We start from the raw sequence: 25925 nt of genomic DNA on the forward strand, positions 1-25925 counted from the left end.
AAACCAGCTCTTAGTTTCATTGATCTTCTCTGTTGTCTTTTTAACATTTGTTTCTGCTCTAATCTTTTATTATTTCTTTCCTTCTACTAACGTTTGAGCTTCATTTGCTGTTTGTGTTCTTTGTCCTTCTTTCGTAGTAAAAACCCTCTGTCGGGTTATAGCGAACTATTACTTCAGAGTGTTGTCAATTAAAGGACATTGTCATAAAACATAGGAAACTGAATAACAGGCAACTTAAATTACTTGCCAGAGATCACAAAGCTCAGGAGGGGTCTTCAGTCCCTGAAACTGGAGCATATACTCAGCTGCTGCAGCATAAGTAAGAAAACAGAGTAGGCAGAAAAAGAAAAGAAACCAACTCTCCTTGGCAGAGTTTGGAGGAAAAGAGTGGGATGTTCGAGGAAGAGAAGGGACATCTGAGCTGTGACTTGCTTGAATTATGAGCAAGGTTTGCCATACCAGAATAAATTTTTTAATTGAGAAGGATGTTGCAGAGTTAGGGTGAAAATGTGGGGTAAACATGGGGGTGGGGCAGAAGATGTGACAAGGGCCAGACTGAGCGAGCCTTCTTCGTGTGCTGCGACTTTGTGTTGTAGGCAGTGGGGCAGCTGAAGCGCTTCCAGTGTGGGGAGTGATATATTTGTATTTTAGAAAGCTCAGGCAGGAAAGAGAAACCAGACCACACTGGGAAGAGCCTCGGGAAAAGTGGATCTTTCTTTCTATGGAACTTCATGATAAGAATCTGAACATTTGTGCAGAGCTGCCGAACAACATTTACCAGATTTATTGGGCAGTGGAGAATGAGGGAGAACAGAACATTTCGAGACCAGTTTTACCATCTTCCTGAATAAACTCGAGCAGGCTGATAGCTGAGTGTAGATCTGATGCAGCCAATATTTGATAGCGTTTCTCTGCTATAATCAGCTGAATACAACTTAAGGCAGATGACTTTTCCGCTGGTTCTGCTCAGTCCCTAACAGTCTGTAACTGGGCTCCTGGAGCACAAAACATACACTGAGAAAGAATGAAACTTTCAGTTCCTCCAACTCCCCTGTCTTGCTCATGACGATTCAGTGCAGCGAGGAAGGACAATAGAGTGTAGATTTGGTTTGAGTCCTAATGCTGCAGTTTATCCTGCAGAGGGGAACGGCAACCAGGTCCAGGATTCTTGCCTGGAGAATCCCAGGGACAGAGGAGCCTGGAGGGCTACAGTCCACAGGGTCGCAAAGAGTCAGACACGACTGAGGAACTAAACAGCAACAGCGGCTGCAGTTTATTAGCTCTTTGGATAATTTACTTTACTTTAAGCAGATTCAGCTTCCTCCTCCATAAAATGGGAATAGTAATTTCCACCTCATAGAGCTGTTTTGAATTAATAATATATATAATATGCTTGATAGCTTTCAGTAACCGGTAGATATTGTTTCTTAATTAAATTCACGTTTATTAATTAAATGCTGACTCTTAATTCATTAACAACTTTGCAAAGAAGATTCAGAAACTCTGAAGAAACATTCTAACTCCCCATAGAATCATGGGTGGGAAAGATCCTCCGGAGAAGGAAATGGCAACCCACTCCAGTATTCTTGCCTGGGAAATGTCATGGGCAGAGGAGCCTGGCCCGTTATAGTCCATGGGGTTGCAAAAGAGTCGGATACAACTTAGTCACTGAACAACAACAACAGAAGCGCTGGATAGATCTTATTTAAACGCGTTGCCTAGAAGAATGGAATTCTGTGGTCCCTGAGTGACTCGCATTCTTTGAGCACTATTTCATCAAGGGGAATGAAACAGCTTGCATTGGTGCCAAAAGGAAAGCCCCAGGATCTAAAAAAAGGGTGGATATATGGGTATGTATAACCGATTACCTTTGCTGTGCACCCAAAACTAACACAATATTGTAAATCAACTATACTCCATAAAAACAATTTTTAATAAAAAAAATTAATTAGAATCAATAGATGTGGAAACAAGTTTAGCAAAGGTTTGTCATTACTGGCCCCCAAATTGAGAACTTCCATGATTATCTTATTCATAATCATCTCAGCTTTGTGTTGCAGTTGACATCATCTTTTGTCAGGGCTTTGAAGGACGCTTTATAGAAGGTGCATTTCTCTTTGGTGAATAAGGAAGGAGAGGTGTTTTGGTCAACTGTCAGCTGTACTTCTAGTTTGTCAGGATTGTTAGGAGACGGATTATCATTCTATTGTTCCTTTCTGTGTCCTTTCTCGTGCAGTCTTAGTTAAAGCCTGGGAAGGGACAGCGCCCTGCTGTGAATCTTACAGACTGGACGAACCGAGATAGACTTTGCCTTAGAGATGTTTATTAAACTGTTGGTGCATTTCCCTAAACTCCAGATTTTCTCCGTATTCCTTTATTTATTTAGTCTAGTGACTTCTATTTTTCTTTCCATATGAGAGGAAAAAAACTGTTTTGCAATCCCAGTTATAAGAATATAGGCATGATCACCCTATGTATCATTTCAGCACTGTTTTTGTTGCCCTTAGTTCTCCCTTTGATTTCTTTTTTAATTTGCAGTTACTTGCTTTTAGCATTAGAAAGTTTAAAGTAGAAATCAGAGTGATAACATAATATCTAAAAACAAGATGTAATAGTGGTATTAATAGGATGAATGGTAGCTTACAAGTAAGGAGGGCCAGGACTTATGGTTTAAGCTTCATGGGCATTATTTATTTCCTCTCTCTTTCATACACACACACACACACACAGACTCGATCACTCACAAACTCCATACCTGTAAAATAAAATTTGATTGGGAAAAGGATTAAAGTCTTGGAGAGCTAAGGCTTGCCTAAGATCAAACAGCCAGAAAACAGTGGATCCCAGAGAGTGGCCTTTCAATGACCTTTTCTGTTGCGACTCCCAGGGAACCTCTGAAGCACTATGGAAGAGACTTTGTCTTATTCATCTCAATACCCAGCTCCTAGCTCAGAACAGAACGAACAAGAGCGTGACGTCGCTAACACTTTATTTTAGGAAGATAAATCTGGCAAGGATGAGTGGGATGAAAAGAACAGGGAAAGACTGGTGGCATGGGGAGCAGTTCTGATGTTATTACAACAATCCAGAAAGAGAGTTAATGAGATCATGAATGAGGGGGCAGCATAGCGAGAAGGAAAGAGGCAGTGAAGGTGGAAAAGTTTAGAAAGAATGCGTTCATGGACTTGATGGCCGTGAGCAGGCAGTGAGCAGTGCCAGCCTTTAGATAAATATCCATTCATGTAGGAAATATTTCTGGAGCATCATCTGTGTGCCAAAATCCAGCCTAGTTGCTGGGGATCTAACAGTGAATTAGGCAAATGAAAAGTTTGTGCTCTCAGAGAGCTTACAGTCTCATTTTAGGATGTACCAGTCAGAGTTCTCCAGATGGCCACTATAGCCCACTACATATTCTCAAGGAATTGGCTTTTCTGATTATAGGGCTGGTAAGCCTGAAATCTGAAGGCCAGGTCTACTGGCTGGAAACGCTGAGCAGGGGCTGATGCTGCCATCTTGAGGCAGTTTTTCCCTCCTCGGGGAAACCAGTTTTGTTTGGTCTTAAGGCTGAGCCTGCTGGGCTGCCGTCTATGGGATCACACAGAGTCGGACACGACTGAAGCAACTTAGCAGCAGCAGCAGCAGCAAGGCTCTTCAACTGATTGCTCAGGCCCACCTGGATTATTTAGAATAATCTCCTTTACAGTAAATCAATCCTCTACATACAAACAAGTTCTGTTCCAAGAGCCCGTTGGTTAAGTCCAATTTGTTCGTAAGTCCAACGAAGCTAGCCTAGGTACTCAACTAACACAAATGGAGGGCCGTCTGCGATTTCACTCACCCCTGACATGGATGGAATGCACTTCCTCATCTTTGAAAAAGTTTGCAGCTGGAAGGCTCGTATGTAGGGGACTTACTGTATATAAAGTCAGATTGTAGGTATGAATCCCTTCTGCAGAATACCCTCAGTGTTTGACTGAATAACTGATACTATAGCCGAACCAAGCGAACACATAAAACTGACCCTCCCAGAGATGGAAGAATGACCAGGGCAGAGCAAGAAATCACCTAGGGTGGTAAGTACTGGCTCCTGTGCCTGGCAGACTCAGGGAGGAATAGGGGTATCTTCATCTTACAGACGAGGCAGATGAGACTTGGGGACTTAAAACAGGTAACTGGCCCTGCTGCCTTTCTGTCTGCAGCATATGTGCAGGAAACACCACAGAGCCTGCCCTCCCAGGGACAGTCAGAGAGACCAGAGTATTTGCCATTTTACCAGGAACACCACCAGTGAGTGAGCACATTTAGATTAGTAACTTGTTTTCTGAATGTAGAGCCTGCACGTAGGGAGGTTGATCATTGCTTTGGGGTGAGGGGTTACAGAAAGTGTGTTAGTCACCCAGTCCTGTCTGACCCCATGGGCTGTAGCCTGCCAGGCTCCTCTGTCCATTAAATTCTCCAGGCCAGAACACTGGAGTGGGTAGCCATGCCCTTCTCCACGGGATCTTCCCAAACCAGGGATCAAACCCAGGGGTCGGGGGGACAGGATGCTTTGTCGAGCATCAGCCCCTTCATCCCACTGCTGCACTAAGACAGGCAGTCTTCCTGTGCCCAGGTCGGGGCATCTGTACAAGCCAGTCGTTTTGCCTAGAAGACCCTTCTTCCTCCTCCATCCCCTTCACGTGGACCATGTCTGTGTAAATCTTCAGGTCTGAGCTTCAGCACGTCATCAGGGAAACTTTGTGCATCCAAACTAGGGCCCATCTCCAGTTACAAGCTCCCCCCATCCCCTGCTAACACCATGTTCTTCTAATGAGGTATATAGCACTGTCATCATGAAGTAGCTTATTTCTCTCTTACTAGTGTCTGCCTCTCCTGTTACATTCCCAAAGAAAAGGAACCAAATCACTATCCTGCAGATTTCCCAGCAAGGACACAGTTCTTAGCAGATATTACTTGTCAGATGGATGCATGGATAAAGGAATGAATGAATGTAATGTGTTTTCTTCTAATCAGAGAATCTGTAGGGCATCTAAACAATCACCTGAAAACACAGGGCGCATCCAGAAGGCTCCTCTCTGTTTCCTAATCCCCAATTTGATCATTTCCTGTCCACTGCCAGTCCCAGCCTTGGCACATGGGTTCTTCATGCCACTTGCAGAAGTGGTGCTTCTTCTCTGATTTAAGAGGTCCTTTGTAAGCGTTTGAGCTTAAAGCCTTCCAACACAAACTCTTAGAATCGTTAGAACAGTAGAACACCAGAGTGAGGGAAGCGTGTGGAAGGATTCCAGGAATGGTGCAAGGTTGAGGAGTCAGGCGTGGGTGGCGTGTGCTAAGGATGCCCGCATACTTAACATGGACGGTTCTCTCTCTTCTTGCTCCAGACAGGAAATTCTGACTACTTCTGCCTGTGGTCTGGAGTCTCATGAGACTTCCATGAGAAGACAAGCTTCTGACTCAAGCAGCCCCTGATATCTCTGAGTGGGCTCCTGTGAGCCAAGTTGAGAGGAAGTTAGGAGCTTCTACCCCCGTACCTATGAAAAGCCACCCCCTTATCCTGCCACACAGAGGAAGGCTCCTGAGGGTGGGCACTTGAGGCTGAACAGTAAAGCTTACAGTACCGCTCACCTGGTTTCTGACCTAACAACCACCAGTCATAACAGCTTAAAATCTCACCTGTGCTGTGAATTGCTTCCAAGAGCTCTTCTGCCCTTTGTGAGTCGCCCGAATATCAATAGAAATGAGGCTCTGTTTTGTGGTTTTCTCCTGACAAGACATTCGGGATTGATTTAAAAGTGGCCACTGTCAAGTTAGCCCAGAAGGGTCTGTGCAAGTTTCTCCCATTTGCCTTCTTTCCATTCAAGGGTCTTTCTATCCAGAAACGTCTCTCTGTTTCTACGTTCTCTGTCTTTTCTGAAACTTGGAAGTCTTGGCTGCAGTTTGTAGACGACCCTCCCAGGAGCCAGACAGATGCTGACTGTATGACCACAGGATGTAACAGAAAGCTTTATCGGCCCGGGTGTTCGGAGATGGAGGTACCAGAGTCTTGGCTCTGCCGCTGAGCGGTGCATGACTTTGGACAAGTCTCCGGGCTGGAGTGGACGCGGTGCTCTCCGCAGTTACCGCCACGCTAAGATGTATGGTTCTCATTGCAGGCATCTTTTCCACAAGTCCTGTGTTGACCCCTGGCTTCTAGACCATCGCACCTGTCCCATGTGCAAGATGAACATTCTTAAAGCCCTAGGGATCCCGGTAAGCACAGTACAGCCTACAGCCTCGTCGTGTCTGTCTCTCCACATTTCCCACTCAGCAGGGAGAAAACAGCACCCTGGGTTGTCTGTGTCCCCTCGACCCCAGAGCAGCGGCGTCACGTGATGAGGCCCTGGGAGCCCTTTCCCACATCTGGACACATGTCTCCTCTCCCTTTGTCTCCATCTGAGAACATCGTGACCCTCCCACCGTGTTTGTTGTTTTGTCTGTGAGTCGAGATGTTGCCTGAGCAGCTCACAGGCTCCTCCTCCGGGCTGCAGTGGATGGCAGCAGGTCAGCCACCAGCAGAGGCCAGGGCTACACTGATGATACTCTTCTTGTCATTTACCTGCACCGTCGTCAGGCAGACCCAGCCGCCACGCTTTCCCCACCATCGCCCAGCTTCCGGAGGAGACACGCTCTTCCGGACAAGGGGCAGAGAGGTCAGCCTCTGGGCATCTGGCTTGGTGGCCTCTGCTAAACTCACATCTCTGCGAGAGCTTGAGAGAGCAGGAAACCAGAGCCAGAAGCCCTAAATTCCTGCACTCCCATCAAGCTGGCGCCCTCGGTTACAGGTTTTAGCGAACTTAGTCTCTCACCCAGTACATGCAACATCACCCAGCAGGCTGGCTTGATGCTCCAGGGAAGGACTTTCCCGGGATCGTATCGAGTGAAGGCCATGGGCTGGTGGTTGGTGAGACACCAGCTGCTGTCATGAGGGTGGGAAGCAAGCCAGGCCTCCAGACCCAAGGGCTGCGGAGACATGTGAGAACAGCATAGGTGCCGTCTAAGAGAAGCTGGACCGGCAGGATACAGAGACCCTCTTCCCCCTCACCCCCTCCGCTTTGCTGCAGCCTCCCTCTTGTCACTCCTCACGACTCATGTCAGAGAAGAAATAGAATTTTTAAAGTCCCAAGATGTCACTGAAGAAGAAAGGATCAGCTCAGATATCAAAGGCTTTATTTAATGCCAAAAGGCTAATTATCCCAGGAAGATCAGAGTGACTGTTGCACAGGGCACACCTGAATCATCATGAGGTCACGGACTGGCTGAATTTTCTGCCCTGTACCAGCTGCCTCTGCCAGCTGTGTGCTGATTATTTTTTCTTACAGTCAGGACACCAAACACAAATCAACATGTGTGACTGTAGCTTTGAGCTAGATTTTAAAAGGCAATGCATTAAATTTTCAGAGCAGTATTGTCAATGCATAATAAATTCAAGGTGAAAATCAATGACAGTGAACATGAACTCTGAGCAAAAAACCCAGCATCTCTATCAGATACTAATGACTTAGAAAATTTAACTCGCTGTTTGCATGTTTCACATATCTGGCTCTAACTGGTTTTTACCAGGGAGGAGGGAAATGTATGTATGTATGTACTTACATGTGTGTATGTGTGTCTTTGGGTTCTAAAATCTTTAACATGTTCGCAGTTAAAGGTAGACAGTCACATCGTTTAACCTACTTCTTGTTGCTTAAGGATATCTCCAAAGCTCCCAGGTTTCAACGCCAGGGCTTCTTGGTCAGGACAATGAAACCAAACCACCGCCAGGGTTTACAGTTTATACTAAATAGCATTCCACTCCAGACTTTTTCTGGGAAAGTATAACTTCTGCAGACCTTGTAAATATCTGAGAATCATAAATGCCTCAAGAATACAGCTAATCATTGTTTTTTAAAAGGGAATTATTAGGTGGCCTTCGGGCTTCTTTCCAGAAACGAATAACATTTTAACTTTTAGTAGTCTAGTCGGGCATCCTGGCCATAGATTGTTTCTTGTCCAGCCTGGATAGGATTTTACTCAGCACGCTTGCGAAAAAGTAAAAGTCAGTAGCATCTTTGGATTTTGTCAAGGATTCTTAAAGGCCAGTCACACAGGAACATGACACCATCCAAGCTAGCCCCAGAGAACAGAACGTCCTCTATGAAGAAGAAGGCAGGCATGCAGGCTGCCTCTCATGAAGCACTGAGGCATATGGCTGCCCCCATGCCTCCCTGGTGCTTTGTCCTGGAGGATGGTACTGAAGTCTGGATCAGGGACCAATTTGGGATACTGTTCTCCAAACCTTTAAGCATGGTAGCACCATGCTTACATTATACCAAAGAGAGGATGTTTTCAGTCCATTCTTAGAACTCACTGTGTAAATGGACAGGCTCACAGCCTTCTCGATTAGGAAAAACTTCCTATAGCTAACTGAAACCCTTTTCATGCAGCTCAAAGAAGTTGTTTTATAATTTTTTTTAAACTCCCTTTGCTCCATTTCTTCCCCATCAAAGGAAATTGAAAAGAGCCTGTCAGCCTCGCTGATAATTGGTGCCTGTTTGTCCTTCATCTCTGGATCCCTTACACGTGCTTAGAGCTCAGTAAGTGTTTGTGGCTTTGTAGGCCTTCAGAGTGGGAAGGCTGCCAGTCACAGAGGGGTGTTTATGAAATTCACCCTGATTCTCCTTTGAGGAATGTCCATTTACCAAAGACTTGGCTATAATCCTGATCCACTAGAGTGTCCAAATACAGGGCTTTGTGTTTGATTTTGGTCTGTCTTCTATTGTTTTTAACTGAGTAATCTTGTGCCTGCTTGTGTGCTAAGGCAAATAAATATAAGTGGGAAGCTTAGGGCTGGGGACATTTTCATTTTTGTAAAAGGTTTCTCTAAAACGAGCTAAAGAATGAGAGCGAGGCTCATGGATTGTGAAATTCCCATCACAATGGTATCTTTCCCCATTATATTTTGCCGCGAGAAATAAAAGACTGAACTGAAAGGGGTGGGTGGGGGAGTCCTTTATTGTCAGAGCATTTTCATCCCTTTATCTACATTCAAGTGCTTCATCCTCCTTTCTCTCCAGTAAGGTTTAGGGGTGTCTTTGCAGAATGACCGAACACATCACTAAGCACTCTTATAAGGCACCACATAACACAGGCCTTTTTTATCCCAGCAAGCACGGTCTCCCGTCACTATTATCCTGGTATGACTAGGATGATTGTTAATGAATAGAAAATCCCATGGAGTTGGTGTATTCACTAGTCCCTAACCATTTAGCAGTTGGTTTATTTGACGAGTTTCCCTGCTAACCTGAATTTGAATACCTATATGCTGTTCACTTACAGATGGCTTTTGACACCTCTTACTAAACATTATGACTGTAATTTCTCTTAGTGGCGTATAAAGTGGTTTTCTTTTCAAAATATTACTCTATTTTGATGAACCATTTTGAGTGGATACAAACCGTGAGGTTCTGCAAGGTTGGTCTGTTAAATATTAATACTATAGCTAAGCCAAATTATTCATGCCTGCTCACGCTAACAGTCTCCCTGAGCTAATCCACTGTTCCTCTTTTCCTCTACTCCCTTCTCTTAAAAACATAACACTATTCCTCCTAGCCCACAAAGTAAAAGTGAACATGCTGCATCAAAATTAATAAAAATAATTTCATAAAAAAAAAGAAAGAAAGCAAGCAGGAATGTGATCAACAAGCAAAGTCAACATTTTGAAAAATATATCAGTTGTTATTCCATCTATGGTCACATTCAGACGTTTATGGCTGGAAGACAACCAGCACAGTATCCTTACCGGGAACTCCTCCCTGCTACCCCCACACAACTGGACATGCTCACGAACATCTTTACATAGAATAGGGGAGGGAAAATTCATTTTTTTCTTCTAGTTTTGCCAGCTGGTCCCTATAAATGAGACTTGTAAATGACAGATTAGCAAGAGAAAATCAAACAGTATATGAGCCATGAGTAGCCACAAGAGCACTTGGTAATGAGTGACTCACAGAGCTGGTTAGAACTTCAGCTTATATAGCATTTTCAAAAAGCAGCAATAGGGACTTCCCTGCAGTCCAGTGATTAAGACTCCACCCTTCCCATGCACGGGGCAGGGATTCCATCCCTTGTGAGGGAACTAAGATCCCACATGCCATGCCACACAGCCAAAAAAAAAAAAGAGCAAGAAATTTTTAGAGAAGTGATGAGACAAAAGGAAAGGACTTTGAGTTTCTAGGACAGCAAATTGTGGAAAGTTAAGTATATGGGGGAACCAATGGCAGATAAGGGCATGTCAGTCAGGTTTGTTGTATGTTCCATTTTGGTGTCAAAATCACGCAGCAGCTGATGATGAGAATGTCCTCTTCCTAGTAGAAGAGAGAGACACCCTTACAAATTTACGTCCTGCTTTTAGGCAAGAGGTGGGGAGAGCCTTTCTTTACCTACTTCTCAATTGTGTCTATGTAAAACAATCCTTTTGCCAAAGTAGCATATTTTGGGGTTGCACATTCTGCTACCCTTCAAAGGTATACTTTAGCTTTACACAAAAATTGAATTTTTTAAGTATTTTCTCACATCTTCCCTTCATTGATCTAAATCTGGGCAGATACTAATATTCCCAAGTTTTCAGAGCAATAAACTGAGACTTACATAAAATTTCCCAATTGACATTTATCAAGCACTTAATAATTGTCAGGCACTATGCGAGGGCTATGTGTGGGTATTCCCTGGTGGCTCAGAGGATAAAGCGTCTGCCTGCCATGCGAGAGACCAGGGTTCGATCCCTGGGTTGGGAAGATCCCCTGGAGAAGGAAATGGCAACCCACTCCAGTTTTCTTGCCTGGAGAATCCCATGGACAGAGGAGCCTGGCCGGCTACAGTCCACGGGGTCGCAAAGAGTCGGACACGACTGAGCGAGTTCACTTCACTTCACTTCATGTGAGGGCTTAGAATTCAAGATCAGTGTAGTTGATTCACTTTAAGAAGCTTATGTCTCACTTGTATGTGTTTTTATGGAATAAAAACAGAAAACCGACTGGTGATTACCAGAGGTCGGAGCGGGGGCGGGTGGTGAAATTGGGTGAGGGTGTCAGGAGGTACAAACCTCCAGTTATAAAATAATGCCTGGGGATATAATGTTCAGCATGGTGACCGTAGTTCACAACACTGTGTTGTATTTTTTAAAGTTGCTAAGAAAGTAGATCCTAAAAGTTCTCATCAGAAGAATAAAAAATTTGTAACCGTGTGAGGTAGTGGATATTAACTAAACTTATTGTGGTGATCATTTTGCAATACGTACATGTATCAAATCGTTGTACAACTTTAATACAATATTCCATGCCAATTATATCTCCATAAAATTGGAATTAAAAAAAAAAAAAGCTTGTAGACTAGTAGAGTGAGACAAACACAGTAACAAATGAGTTCAAGAGAGTTGGAGAAGTGTGAAAACTTACAGTAGCAAAGGTGACTACTTGGGAGGGAGCACCACTCAGTAAAGAGGCATTTTGGCCTGGGATTTGAGGGGTGAGTAGAAGTTCACCAGGGTAAGCTTGACCCTTGGCATGGGCGAGGGGAAGGGGATGGTTGGGACAGATGTCATCCTGAGTAGAGGAACAGCACGTGCTAAGGCACTGAAATAGGAGATATTCCAAAGGCTGAAGGTAAGGCCAGAAAAGTAGGCTGGGGCCAGACTGTACACTGCCTGTTTGCTATAGTAAGGAGCTTATCATTCATTCTTTAGGGGATTAAAAAAAAAAAATCATACCTATGGTTTTTTTTAAGTATTCTGGTGAGAAAGTGGAGAATGGAGCATACTGGGGAAGAGGAGATGGGGAGACTGGTAATGGGATGAAAAGTGTTCAGAACATACCTGCTCCTGTCGAGTCATCTCAGTAGGTCAATTCTGTGAGTTGACTTTTGACCGCTTGAATTTCAATGAATTGACTCACTGCCATTGGAAATGGAGAAAACAGAAAGAAAAGAGAACTCAGGGGAGAGGGAATGAGCTGAATTTGAGGGTTTTGTGGGATGATGGAGATTTCCAGCCAACTGTTGGAAACGCAGGTATGGAGCTCAGGAGACTTGGTTTCAGAATGGAAATCCAGCACAGGAGTCTAGCAGGTTGAATTCCTTGCTTTGTGCTCCCAGTGAGTCCATGAGTTGTAGATTGTCTCTTTGAACTTTGCACCCAATCTGGTCTTTGTGATGTGAATTCAGTCAGTGTCAATGCAGGGTTCTCCTTACCTAAGCCTTTAAGGATTCAAAGCCGAGTCATTGTCATCACTCAAGGCAATGTTGCTGTTCAGACTGATGCAAAAAAAAAAAAAAAGATAAATAGTTATTCCTACTACTTCTCAAGATCATATCTCTCCACCCCCCAGCTTTTAAAAATAATTTCTATGAGTTTGGACAGGGGCAGAACAATTGAAAATAATTTTTCAAAAGCTGCTCGTGGAGGAGATAGTCATATATTCAATACCACTTCAGCCAGCAGAACTAAAACCAGAGTAAGACTGTAAGATAGCCCAATAAGAAAATAATTAACACAGGCTGTTTTATCAAATAGGGAGCCCCCCATTTCTATCTGTCTCAAGTGCAGCTGTGAAGGACTAGGGGCTCAAGAGTCCTGGAGTGAGCAGGTAATTACACTGGGTGGTTTCACCCTTGTCTTATAATTTAAAGATTTTAATATAGAGAATTTGATAAATATGTGATCAATTGTATGTTCTACAAATAGGACTTTTTTCTCCAGCTAGTTTTCTGGCTTATGTTAACAACAAATACTTGTGCTTTTGTGTGTGTGTGTGTTTGTGTATATGTGTGTGTCTCTGATAAATAATTCACAATGAGTCTTATTCTGTCTCTCCTCTCATGCCATTAGTTCATTTGCAAACAACATATGGGTCTTTGGGGCAAATTATCAGGCTGTCATCTACTTCCTATTATGAGAAGTAAACACTATATATATAAAGGAAGAACTATATTATTATAAATAAATGTCATATTATTCCCCTTAACTAATTTTATTCATGTATGGATATTACTACTCTTGGAATTAAAACCTTGTCTCTAGAGCTAAACAGAGAATTTGGAAAGAAAATTTTGGAAGATGTTTTCATGTTAATTACAGGAACTATATTGTGGAATGTCTTTAAATAAAGTGATTCAGGAAGAAACAGTAAAAGACTTAGTTTCCGGCAGGACAAAATAGTGAGGCTGTAGACGTCTCATCCCTGACTTGATGATGTCCACTAAGAACAGGTCCTTTTCTGCTCCTGTCAGCCCAACGCCGACTGCCTGGACGACTTGCCCACGGACTACGAGGGATCTCTGGGAGGTCCGCCCACCAACCAGATCACAGGCGCAAGTGACACGACCGTAAACGAAAGCTCGGTCACTTTGGACCCTGCTGTCCGGACTGTGGGAGCCCTGCAGGTCGTCCAGGACCCAGATCCCGCCCCTCAGGAGGGAGAGATCATCTTCACCACCAACAGTAAGTTCTGCCGTGCACACACCAAGTACCCTTATTCCCAAAGGCTGCTGCCTCGTGAGAACTGGAAAGAGGCACTTGTCTTCAAGAAGAGAGAAAAACAGTTAAATGAGTAGAACGTTGCCAGGCTAACCCATCACTCCTGGCAGTCCTTGAGAAGCCCAGCTCACTCCTGAGGCAGCAGGGCAGACAGCAGAGCTGGCGTGGGTCTCGCTCACCCACACACGGATGCCACAGCCCTGCACACACCCCGTGGTACCGGAAGCAAGCTGGGCAGTGGGTCTAACCTCTGAAAGTAGAAGGCAAGAGAGAGAAGCAACTGCAGGGGGTGGGTAGTGGGACTGGGATGGGTGCACCACACGTGCGTGCGTGCGTGTGTGTGTACGTGCGTGCGTGCGTGTGGTGTGTGTGTCTGTGTACCGAAGCTAGAGCCCTCCTGAGTGTGCACGTCCGTGGCAGTCTGAGCTGGTCTGGACAGCACATAGGAGTGTTATCCTCACTCTGGCTGCAAGACTCCTGCAAATGGCGCCCCTTCACATGGGCCTTCTTGCAGTAAAACCTAAACCACTTACATGGTGACATATCCAGAAATCCTTGGAGCTTCCTCCCCATCTCCTGCATAGACTCAAACTAAATGCTGTTCTGGTGGACGGTAAGGTATAAAAATATTTAAATAGCTATTCTGGCATATGACTGAAGCTAAAACCCCAAGTGTTTCTTCTACAGTCTAATACAGCAGAGATAGAAGTGTCAGTTCTAAGGAAACCGTCATTCAAATTAACTTAGCTTTAAGGTTAAAAGGGTAGGTGGATAGTGCATTTTTAAATGAGGTGTACTTTTTCCCTTCGTAGAAGCAGCCTATTCGCTATAGAAAATTTGGAAATGGAGCAAAGCAGATGAAAGCGTGTTGAAATAGTTCCTCTTAAGTTGACCTCTTTTTTACATATTCAAGGTGTTTATACACTTCAAGAGCTCATTCACACTGAAATTTAAAGATACATTTTTCTGATGAAGAAGCATAACAGCCCTCATTGTTTGTTGAAAGCCTGAAAGATCATGAAAAAAATGAAAAAATGAATCAATACCCCACTACCCAGAAATGATCACTGTTAACATTTTGGTGTCTTTCCTGATAATCTTTTGATATAGTTGAGACAATAAGTATAGGGGTGAACGCTCATTATTGCAACCACAGAACCTTCACAAGACCTCAATGGAGAGTTCAGTTCAGTCGCTCAGTCGTGTCTGACTCTTTGCAACCCCATGGACTGCATGGACCCCATGGAGAGTAACTAAGAGTTACTGGGTGATGGGACTCCCCTGGTAGTCCAGTGGCTAAGACTCTGCACTCCTAATGCAGGGGGCCCCGGTTCCATCCTTGGTCAGGGAACGAGATCCCACATGCCACAAGTATGAGTTCCCACAGCACAACAAAAGATCCTGTATGCAGCAACTAAAAGATCCACATGTTTCAACTAAGACAATATGCACACAAATAATTTTTTTAAAAAAAGAGTTACTAGGTGGTAAATATCTGCCATGCAGGTTGTATTAGTTTGGGGTAGATATGAGTTTTGACTTGACTTTTAGAGGCATGAGGCTCTCAATACTGAAGCATTAACCATTACACATTAAGAAGTCCCTAAAGATAGATTATGATCCCTTTGTTTTGAAGGTCTAAAATGGTACAGAAGCAGTTTTGAATTTTTGTAACTATACTAAATAAAAACAAGTTGGTGGGGTTGATTTTAATAAAATATTTTATTTAACCCAATGTAGCCAAACTGTCTCACATACTTTATTTTATACTAACTCTTCAAAACCTGGTGTGTATTTTATACTTAGAGCACATCTCAGTTTAGACTAGCTCCATTTCAAGTGCTCAGAAGCTATGTGTGGCCACCAGCTACATACTGAAGAACACAGATTTAGAATCTTAGTAATTGAGGGATCTAAGAACTGTGGCTTAGACTCTCTGACTGTGGCTCAGATCATGAGCTCCTTATTGCCAAATTCAGACTCAAATTGAAGAAAGTAGGGAAAACCACTAGACCATTCAGGTATGACCTAAATCAAATCCCTTATGATTATACAGTGGAAGTGAGAAATAGATTTAAGGGACTAGATCTGATAGATAGAGTGCCTGATAAACTATGGACAGAGGTTCGTGACATTGTACGGAGACAGGGATCAAGACCATCCCCATGGAAAAGAAATGCAAAAAAGCAAAATGGCTGTCTGGGGAGGCCTTACAAATAGCTGTGAAAAGAAGAGAAGCGAAAAGCAAAGGAGAAAAGGAAAGATATAAGCATCTGAATGCAGAGTTCCAAAGAATAGCAAGGAGAGATAAGAAAGCCTTCCTCAGCGATCAATGCAAAGAAATAGAGGAAAAGAACAGAATGGGAAAGACTAGAGATCTCTTCAAGAAAATTAGAGATACCAAGGGAACATTTCATGCAAAGATGGGCTCGGTAAAGGACAGAAATGGTATGGACCTAACAGAAGCAGAAGATATTAAGAAGAGGTGGCAAGAATACACAGAAGAACTGTACAAAAAAAGATCCTCAAGACCAAGATAATCACGATGGTGTGATCACTCACCTAGAGCCAGACATCCTGGAATGTGAAGTCAAATGGGCCTTAGAAAGCATCACTACGAACAAAGCTAGTGGAGGTGATGGAATTCCAGTGGAGCTGTTTCAAATCCTGAAAGATGATGCTGTGAAAGTGCTGCACTCAATAGGCCAGTAAATTTGGAAAACTCAGCAGTGGCCACAGGACTGGAAAAGGTCAGTTTTCATTCCAATCCCAAAGAAAGGCAATGCCAAAGAATGCTCAAACTACCGCACAATTGCACTCATCTCACACGCTAGTAAAGTAACGCTCAAAATTCTCCAAGCCAGGCTTCAGCAATACGTGAACCATGAACTTCCTGATGTTCAAGCTGGTTTTAGAAAAGGCAGAGGAACCAAGATCAGCTTGGCAACATCTGCTGGATCATCGAAAAGGCAAGAGCGTTCCAGAAAAACCTCTATTTCTGCTTTATTGACTATGCCAAAGCCTTTGTGTGGATCATAATAAACTGTGGAAAATTCTGAGAGAGATGGGAATACCAGACCACCTGACCTGCCTCTTGAGAAACCTGTATGCAGGTCAGGAAGCAACAGTTAGAACTGGACATGGAACAACAGACTGGTTCCAAATAGGAAAAGGAGTACGTCAAGGCTGTATATTGTCACCCTGCTTGTTTAACTTCTATGCAGAGTACATCATGAGAAATGCTGCGCTAGAAGAAGCATAAGCTGGAATCAAGATTGCCAGGAGAAATATCAATAACTTCAGATATGCAGATGACACCACCCTTATGGCAGAAAGTGAAGAATTAAAAAGCCTTTTGATGAAAGTGAAAGAGGAGAGTGAAAAAGTTGGCTTAAAGTTCAACATTCAGAAAATGAAGATCATGGCATCTGGTCCCATCACTTCATGGGAAATCGATGGGGAAACAGTGGAAACAGTGGCAGACTTTATTTTGGGGGGCTCCAAAATCACTGCAGATGGTGATTGCAGCCATGAAATTAAAAGACGCTTACTCCTTGGAAGGAAAGTTATGATCAATCTAGATAGCTTATTGAAAAGCAGAGACATTACTTTGCCAACAAAGGTCCATCTAGTCAAGGCTATGGTTTTTCCAGTGGTCATGTATGGATGTGAGAGTTGGACTGTGAAGAAAGCTGAGTGTCAAAGAATTGATGCTTTTGAACTGTGATGTTGGAGAAGACTCTTGAGAGCCCCTTGGACTGCAAGGAGATCCAATCAGTCCATTCTGAAGGAGATCAGTCCTGGGTGTTCCTTGGAAGGAATGATGCTAAAGCTGAAACTCCAATACTTTGGCCACCTCACGTGAAGAGTTAACTCATTGGAAAATACTCTGATGCTAGGAGGGATTTGGGCAGGAGGAGAAGGGGACGACCGAGGATGAGATGGCTGGATGGCATCACTGACTCGATGGACATGAGTCTGAGTGAACTCCAGGAGTTGGTGATGGACAGGGAGGCCTGGCGTGCTGCGATTCATGGGATCGCAAAGAGTCAGACATGACTGAGCGACTGGACTGAACTGAAGAACTTTAAAGGTCATTTAATCTTAACCATGATAAACTTCTGGTTTTCACCATATGAAAATTGAACAGAGGAGTAAGTAAGTGACTGACTCAGATCAAACATTAAATTCTCTTTGCAAAGTACATTACCCCATAATTTTTCGTTTATTGGACATGCTCAGTTACCATCAAGCATATCACCATTAGTGGTCTAAGTGAAGTATAATATATTGGAAGACCTGATAAAATTTTGCTAGCAGTTCAGAAACACTTAACACATGAGCCTTTTTTGAGCCCATGCTGAGGCTGTGCTGCACTCAGTTAGTTGTGTCCAACTCTGCCACCCCATGGACTGTAGCCCACCAGGCTCCTCTGTCCTTGGAATTCTCCAGGCAGGAATACTGAGGTAGGTTACCATTTCCTCTTCCAGGGAATCTTCCCAGCCCAGGAATCAAACCCGTGTCTCCTGTCCCTCCTGCATCACCAGGCAGATTCTTTACCACTATACCAACTGGGAATCCCTTTTGAGTCCATCAAAATAATCAAATTAAAAATGGATTCTATTTCTTGCAGTGAAATGATTGATTGACTTTCAAGAGAAAGTGTGTCATCTGTTAGATTCCTAATTTTGAGAAGTGGCCACATACTTCATCTCAGTAAAGCCCAGATGTCAAATGAAAGGCAAAGTTTATGAGTGAAAATACAACCAAAAATGAAGTAGGAAATTAAAGTCTGTATCCAGATAATTCATAATCTCCAACGGTTTTGGCTAAAACGGACTCAGGGTATTTATTTAGGTTCATACCAAGCATTCAGTAGCTATTCAGTGAATGACTCGAAGTGAAAAATGTTTGATCTAAGCTTGAACAGGGAGCTTATGTTCACAACAGAGGGAAAAATGCCAGGTAATTTCAAAGGAAGGTCTTGGTAAAGATGCAGAGACAAAGACCACATCTGTAGTCTGAAGGACAATGCCATATGTCAATATAGCTAAAAACATCAGCCTCTTAGTGCAGAAACTGAATTGTTCTCACAAAAAACTTTTCCTAGGCCATTTCTTTTTTTAATTGAAGTATAGCTGATTTATAATGTTATAATACTTTAGGTATACAGCCAAGTCATTTAGTTTTATCGCTATATATATATATTCTTTTTCAGATTCTTTTCCATTATAGAGTATTACAAGATATTAAATATAGTTCCCTGTGCTATATATTAGTTTCTTGTTGTTTATCTGTTTTATACATACTAATGTGTAATCTGTTGGGCTTCATAGGCAGTGCAGTGTAAAGAATCTTTCTGCTAATGCAAGAGACGCGGGTTCGATCTCTGGGTTGGGTAGGTCCCCTGGAGAAGGAAATGGCAATCTTCTCCAGTATTCTTGCCTGGAGAATTCCCTGACGGGCTACAGTCCATGGGGTTGTAAAGAGTCACACACACACACACAATGTGTATCTGTTAATCCCAGTTTATCCTCATTTTCCCCTTTGGTAACTATAAGTTTATATTCAACATCTTTGAGTCTATTTCTCTTTTGTAAATAAGTTCATTGTCATTTGTTTATTTTTGTGTGTGTCATTTTTTAGATCACACATATAGGTGATATATGATATTTTAGACCATTTCTGATTAGTTTTATTTATTGGGATTTTACAGAATATTCCAAACATAATTTTTCTGATTAGATTTTTTAATTGGAGAACAATTGCTTTACAATGATGTGTTGGTTTCTGGTGTACAACAGTGTGGATCAGCTATAAGTATACATATATCCCCTCCCTTGTGAGCCTGATTAGATGTTAATGATTTATACCACTAACTAAATGGCTGTAGATTCCTTAAGGGAAAATTCTCTCCTCTATACAGATTGCACATTGCATAGTGCCCTAAGTTGCATAATCAATAAAGGACCAAACACAGATGCATGAATATATGAGCAGAAAGATTCAAGCTCTCATCCATGTTATCGTAACCAACTCCCTAACGCTATCAAAAAAACACAGACGGTGAAAGGAGGGGATGTGGGCATGTGCTATTGCTACAGACCACAAGTAACCCACTGGAGCTTGGACCTGACCTTTTTTCTCTCTTATCCTTTCCTACCTCACATCGCTAATGATCCAGAAACTTACTAGAAAATTACAGAAAATGAAGAAGTAACAGTAGCTAACAAATACCTAACACCAACTCTGTACCAGGCATCCTTTTACATTATCTACGTGTATTAGCTTACAACAACTCTATGAGGTAAATATTATTTTCAGCCTCATTTTACTGATGCAGAAATAGCAGCACCAAGAGATTAAAGTAACTGGCCTGAGGTCATAAGCTATGGACAGGTGCAGCTGGAATTCTCAGGGCCAGCTGACTCTTGAGGAGCATGCCTAGCTATGTTCACAGGATGAGAAAGGGAAGAAAATGAACATGGTGCTCACTTCATTTTTTTTTTTACTCTCTTCCTCCATTTTTCTAAATCTCTGAAAGTTCAAAAATGTGTTTAGTTTCAACTTGCCTTCTCATCCCTACCTCCATTCTTCCTTTCCTGACAAACAATGTTGGTGTAGAGTCGATCAAATATACGTAGAAGTCATTTCCGCCCTCGGGGGAACAACGTAGAACAGATTGCCTTTAGAGTGAAAATGGGAAAATGTGGCAGTAAAGGATCACCTTCAGTTCCCAGGAAAAGAAAAAGAAGAAAAACATTTACAGAGGAAAGGAAATCCAGCCAGTCTGACATTTGAGAGAAGGACATTCTCGTATGCATCTTGTTAATGTTTCTGACATTTCAGCTTTTATCACCTCACACAGCAGCACCAAATCACAGTTTCTCTTCCACTTTGGTGCAGCGAGTCATTTGTATGCATGCACAAATGTCACTCACCAGTCTTTTTTTTTTAATTAATTGATTGATTCACTTTTATTTTTGGCTGTGCCGGGTCTTCGTTGCTATGCGCGGGCTTCTCTTTGTGGTGGCTTCTCTTGTCGGGGAGCATGGGCTTTAGGGCACGCAGGCTTCAGTAGTTGCAGTTTCCTGGCTCTAGAGCACAGGCTCAGTACTTGTGGCACACAAGCTTAGTTGCTCCGTGGCGTGTGGAATCTTCCTGAACTAGGGATCGAACCAATGTCCCCTTCATTAGCAGGCGGGTTCTTAACCACTGGACCGCCAGAAAAGTCCCCACTCACCAGTCTTTATCTGCTTTCCTGTTTGCACCGTACTCTGCCTTCTGACTTTCCAAGCCCAGCCTGTAGCTTCTTGGATTGGCTTCAGCAGGGGAAAAAGTTCCTTAGGACCAAAGGAGAACAGCTAAACAAATGACCTGGTGTGTTTAGAGACTCCAGACAGGAGCAAGAGAAAGACACACAGAAAAGAGGACTCTATCACTCCTCCAAAACATCCTACATCACTCCACACTTCTCAAGAGGGTCTGAGACCTTCCCTTTGTTTTTCAACGAAGTTGCTGACATCATCATCCATTTCTTGTATTGAATCATTACAGGCATCTTCTAGCTGCCTCCAGATCATTACCCACTTGCCACTCCTTCCAACTCAAGCTAGAAGGAATCAGCAGTCACCCCTAGGGTGGCAGGTGGAGGGTGGAGGGGTGGAGGGAGCTGGGAGCTAGAAAGGGAGGAGATGGACAGCATCCATTTCTCCCAGATTCACCCCTGCATGTTCTGACGAGCACATGACGTGATGGGTTTGGTCAGGAGACCTGGTCTTCAGACTTCACAGAAGGAAGCAGTCCACATGAATCCTTATATAGGCTAACAGGTTCAGACTCCACCAGCTGAACTGAAACGTGGTGTGGGTTTCCTTTGGGAAACTTCCTGCTCTATGGAGCTGGTATAATAGACCCTGCCCAGGAGGGAAATTTCCAGCAGGAATTTTCTGCTCACCTATAGGTAACCGACAGTTACAAGAGTCCCTTTATGTCCCAAACATGGACAAAAGGATTTTTTTTTTTACTCTGTGGGCCTTTCCCCTTATAAGACCCATCACTGGACAGATGGGCCTCCACTGCTCACCCACAAGGCCTCCTGCAACGCCTGCACATCTGCCCTCTGTCTGCTTAATCTCTGACTGTCCCAGCTGAGCCCAGTCCTCTCACCCCACACATGGTCACCTCTGGGACCTCACACATCATCTGTCCTGACAGCCCTCTCCAGCACAGCGCTGTTCCCAGCCTCTGACCCCACACAGGCCATCAGCCTCCTCCCTCCAGACTCCAGGCAGGCAGGAGACCTGCGTCCACAGTCTGTTTTCTTTCATTTTTTAACCTTTTGGCTGTGCCACAAGGCATGTGGGATCTTAGATCCCTGATCAGGGATTGAACCCAAGTCCCCTACAGTAAGCTCAGAGTCTTAACCACTGGACCACCAGGGAAGTCCCTGAAGAAGAGAAGCTTTAGCTTCTCTAAGGCCTGAGTTTGTTCTCCCTGAGTCCCACCTACAGGAAGCAGAGTGCAGAATCTCCTTGTGTTAGAGGGGGTGGAGTTTCTCTTAGAGGAACCCCTCAGTGGGCGTGGTCCTGGGCAGTAGCCCCTCCCCACCCCTTCTAGGGGAGTGGGATTCAGAGAGTCAATGCTCCTCCTTGGACAAGCTCTTTTCCAATTTACCCGTGTTTCTCTCCCTCCCTCCCCTTGTTACTGTCGTTCACTGGGTGATGAGGTCCCCAGTCATCAAACAGGTGCCCTTCACATCTACTCCATCCAGCAGAGGTATGGGGGGTCCAGGAGCTGGGGGAGGTGGAAAAGGCTGTCTCAGAGTTCTTTGTTGCCAGTAGCTCTTCAGTAGGAACTGAGGCAGGAGGAGTCCCACAAGTGCAGAAGAGTTAGTCGCTAAATGTCTCCATGGGCTTCACCAGAGGGCACCTTTCTAGCTGATATGGGGGACCTGGGTTTGATCCCTGGATCCGAAAGATTTCCTGGAGGAGGGCATGGCAACCCAGTCCAGTATTCTTGCCTGGAGAATCCCACGGACAGAGGAACCCGGTAGGCTACAGTCCATGGGGTTGCAAAAAGTCGGATACGACTGAGCAGCTAACACACATGCACGCATACACACACAACACACAGGAACTGAACTACAGTTCCTTTGCAGAGAAATAAGAGAGAAGTCAACCTTTTCAGGAAAAAAAACACACATACACACACACTCTTCAAAATATACCCATGATACAAGAAGTAATTGTTACAGCAAAGCTGAAACTGCAGCCCAGCAAAAAGGCATTTTCAGCAAATGTATTTAACAGCTATCACTGTAAGCACGGAGGGCTCCACAGGAACACAGATGACACACTAATTATGGAAAGAACTCCAAAGAGTTCATTCAGAGACTTGTGCTTCGTAATTTCTGGAAGGATCTGCTTTCTCTTCTTTGAGGAACTCAATAGGAACCTCTCTAGGGAGTCTTCATTCCTTAAAGCACATTCTCTTAAAATGAGGCCAGAAAAGACGTTCGTTCTTAACTTTTTTTAAGTTTTATGTTTATTATTTTGGGAGCCATAGAGGAAGCATCAAAATATCTACATTCAGAAGTTATAAATGCCTCTAGACTTGCTCCAACCACAAGCTGAATACACACACAAGAGAGAGAGACTTTTTTCTTTTTAGGCCACACTAGGATCTTAGTTCCCCACGTGCATGCTAGGTCATTTCAGTCATGTCCAACTCTTTGTGACCCTATGGAATATAGACTGCCAGGCTCCTCTGTCCAAGAGATTCTCCAGGCAAGAATACTGGAGTGGGTTGCCATGCCCTCCTTCAGGGGATATTCTCAACCCAGGGATCAAACCCACGTCTCCTGCTTTGGTAGGCGGTTCTTTACCACTAGTACCACCTTAGTTCCCCAACCAAGGATCAGACCCATGCGCCCTTGCTGTGAACGTGCCATCTTAACCACCAGACCACCAGGGAGAACTCTACTCCACGCTCTGTAATGGCCTATATGAGAAAAGAATCTAAAAAAGAGCAGATATTTGTGTAACCAATTCACTTTGCTATACACCTGAAATTAACACAACATTGTTAATCAACTGTCCTCCAATAAAAATTTAAAGAGAGAGAATTCATGACTTTTCCAGAGAACTCAATTTTGAACCTCTGGGTCAAGGCAACTGAGAGCAAAAGGAAGGCTTGGCATGAACATCCCATTTCTGTTCCAAACAGGCAACTACATTTTGCTACATTTGCAAAGCTGCCATCTCCAGGTTTTAATGTGACTGCAAAATGTAGCGGTGCATCCAGAAATAAACACCTCTAGAGAAAGCATTCCAGTGTTGATTAGAAAGGACAAGAGTGAATAGCCTCCTCTGCTTTTTTGACTTGCATCAAGGCCTGAACTGTCAAAGTAGCTCCCCTTGACTGTGGATAAATATGCCGGCTAGAATGAGCAACGAGAATGATGTCCCTTGGTACCCATAAGATCCCCATTAGCCCTGGAAAAATGACTGCTTTGATTTGTGAGCCTCTTCCATTGTGGCAGACAACAGAAGCAACCAACCGGGTAAGATTTTAGACCTCGCTATTCTCTGCCCTTCAGGAAATATTTCAGCCATGGTGAATTACTTCGATACAAAATGAAACATTTGCAGACAGTGATATTGCTCTCCCCACTCATCTGGATAGCTCAGGTTGTGCCAGGCCTGTGGGATCTCATCCCCGCCTTGTTTCTGCACCCTCCAGCTCACCAGCTCAAGCAAGGCTTCCAGAGAGGAGCAGCTGTTCTGAAGAGCAGAGATCTTTGTGATACGCACATGCTTTCATCAAGTTTCCCAAACGACAACCAGACAATCCACAAGCCACTAGATTTTTTTTGTTTTTATGATAACATTCCTCCTCGATCGGAAAGCATTTGCCAACCTAAGAAAGCCCACTCGGGGCCAGACTCCCAGGACTTCTCTGTCCTGTGTCTGGTGCCTTGGCCATGAGTGTGTGGAGGATCTGGAGATGTACAAGCTGCCTGTGAGAGAGTTCATCAGTTTAGACCACAGATACATTGCTGCTGGGAGCATTCAGCCGAAGCATGATACACGCCATTGACTTGGGAGACACTGCCCTCTTAAAATGAAATGGCCCAGCAAGCAGGCGAAATCCTTCCATTGTTTGGAGAGCGGCTCAGATATTCTGAGTTATTGATAGCACCGTATCCAGGCTTCCCTCGTGGTGCAGACAGTAAAGAATCTGCCTGCAATGCAGGAGACCCAGGTTGGATCCCTGGGTCGGGAAGATCCCCTGGAGGAGGGCATGGCAAACCCACTCCAGTACTCTTGCCTGGAGAATTCCACGGACAGAGGAGCCTCATGGGCTATAGTCCATGGGGTCGCACAGAGTTGGACATGACAAGCAACTAAGCAGCACCATCTCCAGTTTGATTAATTTTTCCCCGTGCTGTCTTGCTTCCGGTAAGCACTCCAAAAGTGAGCCAGGAAAAGGCTGTTCAGCAGACCTGCATTCTACCAGATATTGACACACTGAGCATGGATTGCAGCAAGGACATGGCATCCAATGGCAAGAAACATAATTGGCAGGCAAGCCCCTTTTCAGTGGTGAAACAGCATCAAGTGTAAATAAGATAACGTTTATCTTTGCTTTTCAATTCTAAAGCACGTGGCAGAAAGGGAGAAGTTCCACCATTCAGAGATTAAGAAGGCAGGGAAGACCTGAAAATGTCCTTTGGCTGACATAAGAACTGGCTCTCAAAATTCAGAGTCAGGGTTCCACAACTCAAAATATTTTGGAAATGAAATTCAGTGGTTCAGGACAAAAAAAAAAAAAAGTGTAACTATCAGAACATCACTGGAGCTACTTGAAGTCAGATGTTATAATGGAAAGGAAACACCACTAGTCAGAAACAAAAAAGTGGGGTCTTAGGTGTGATTTGGCCTCCAGTTAGCTGTGTGACCTTGTGTGAGTCACCTACCCTTTCTGTGCTTTCATTTCCTCCACTGTCGAATGGGGCACTTTTACCAGCAGTTAATTCCTAAGACCGGTTCCATAATTCTGTGATTAACGTTAGACTCCCTCTCTTGGTGTCCCTCCAAGTTTTGCGAGGAGAGGCTCAATCAAGACTTTGCATCATCACTTACAAGCCCTTCCTGATACCTCTCTCCTTCCAGTCCCACTAAGTCATCCTAGCAAGGAGCCATGTGCTCGGCACTCTCCCCACTGCAGCATCGTCTGAAACTTTAGAGGGTCGCTATGAGATGGCAATTTTGCCCAGTCTTTTATAGATCACATTTTCTGTATATCTTCCTGTAAAATGAATGGGAGAGAAGACAGACAAGTCTCAGGGACTGGAAGAGCAACATGACTCTAACCT

The 25925-nt window shown here is 43.9% G+C and overlaps 1 protein-coding gene across 4 annotated transcripts in view; it reads left to right on the top strand.

Annotated features, from left to right (window-relative positions):
• Nucleotides 1-25925, top strand: part of RNF150 (ring finger protein 150) — a 281398-nt gene that overhangs the window by 212296 nt on the left and 43177 nt on the right. For all 4 annotated transcript variants that reach the window (XR_008200795.1, XR_008200796.1, XR_008200797.1 and 1 more), the window contains exons 5-6: nucleotides 6153-6249; nucleotides 13300-13510. Coding sequence is in view for 1 of the 4 variants with exons in the window: in XM_052654384.1 (XP_052510344.1) it covers nucleotides 6153-6249; nucleotides 13300-13510 (308 nt within the window). In the remaining 3 variants the exon portion in view is untranslated. The remainder of the gene's footprint in view (nucleotides 1-6152; nucleotides 6250-13299; nucleotides 13511-25925) is intronic.

Source organism: Budorcas taxicolor, chromosome 17, assembly GCF_023091745.1.
Source record: "Budorcas taxicolor isolate Tak-1 chromosome 17, Takin1.1, whole genome shotgun sequence".
Taxonomy (NCBI): domain Eukaryota; kingdom Metazoa; phylum Chordata; class Mammalia; order Artiodactyla; family Bovidae; genus Budorcas; species Budorcas taxicolor.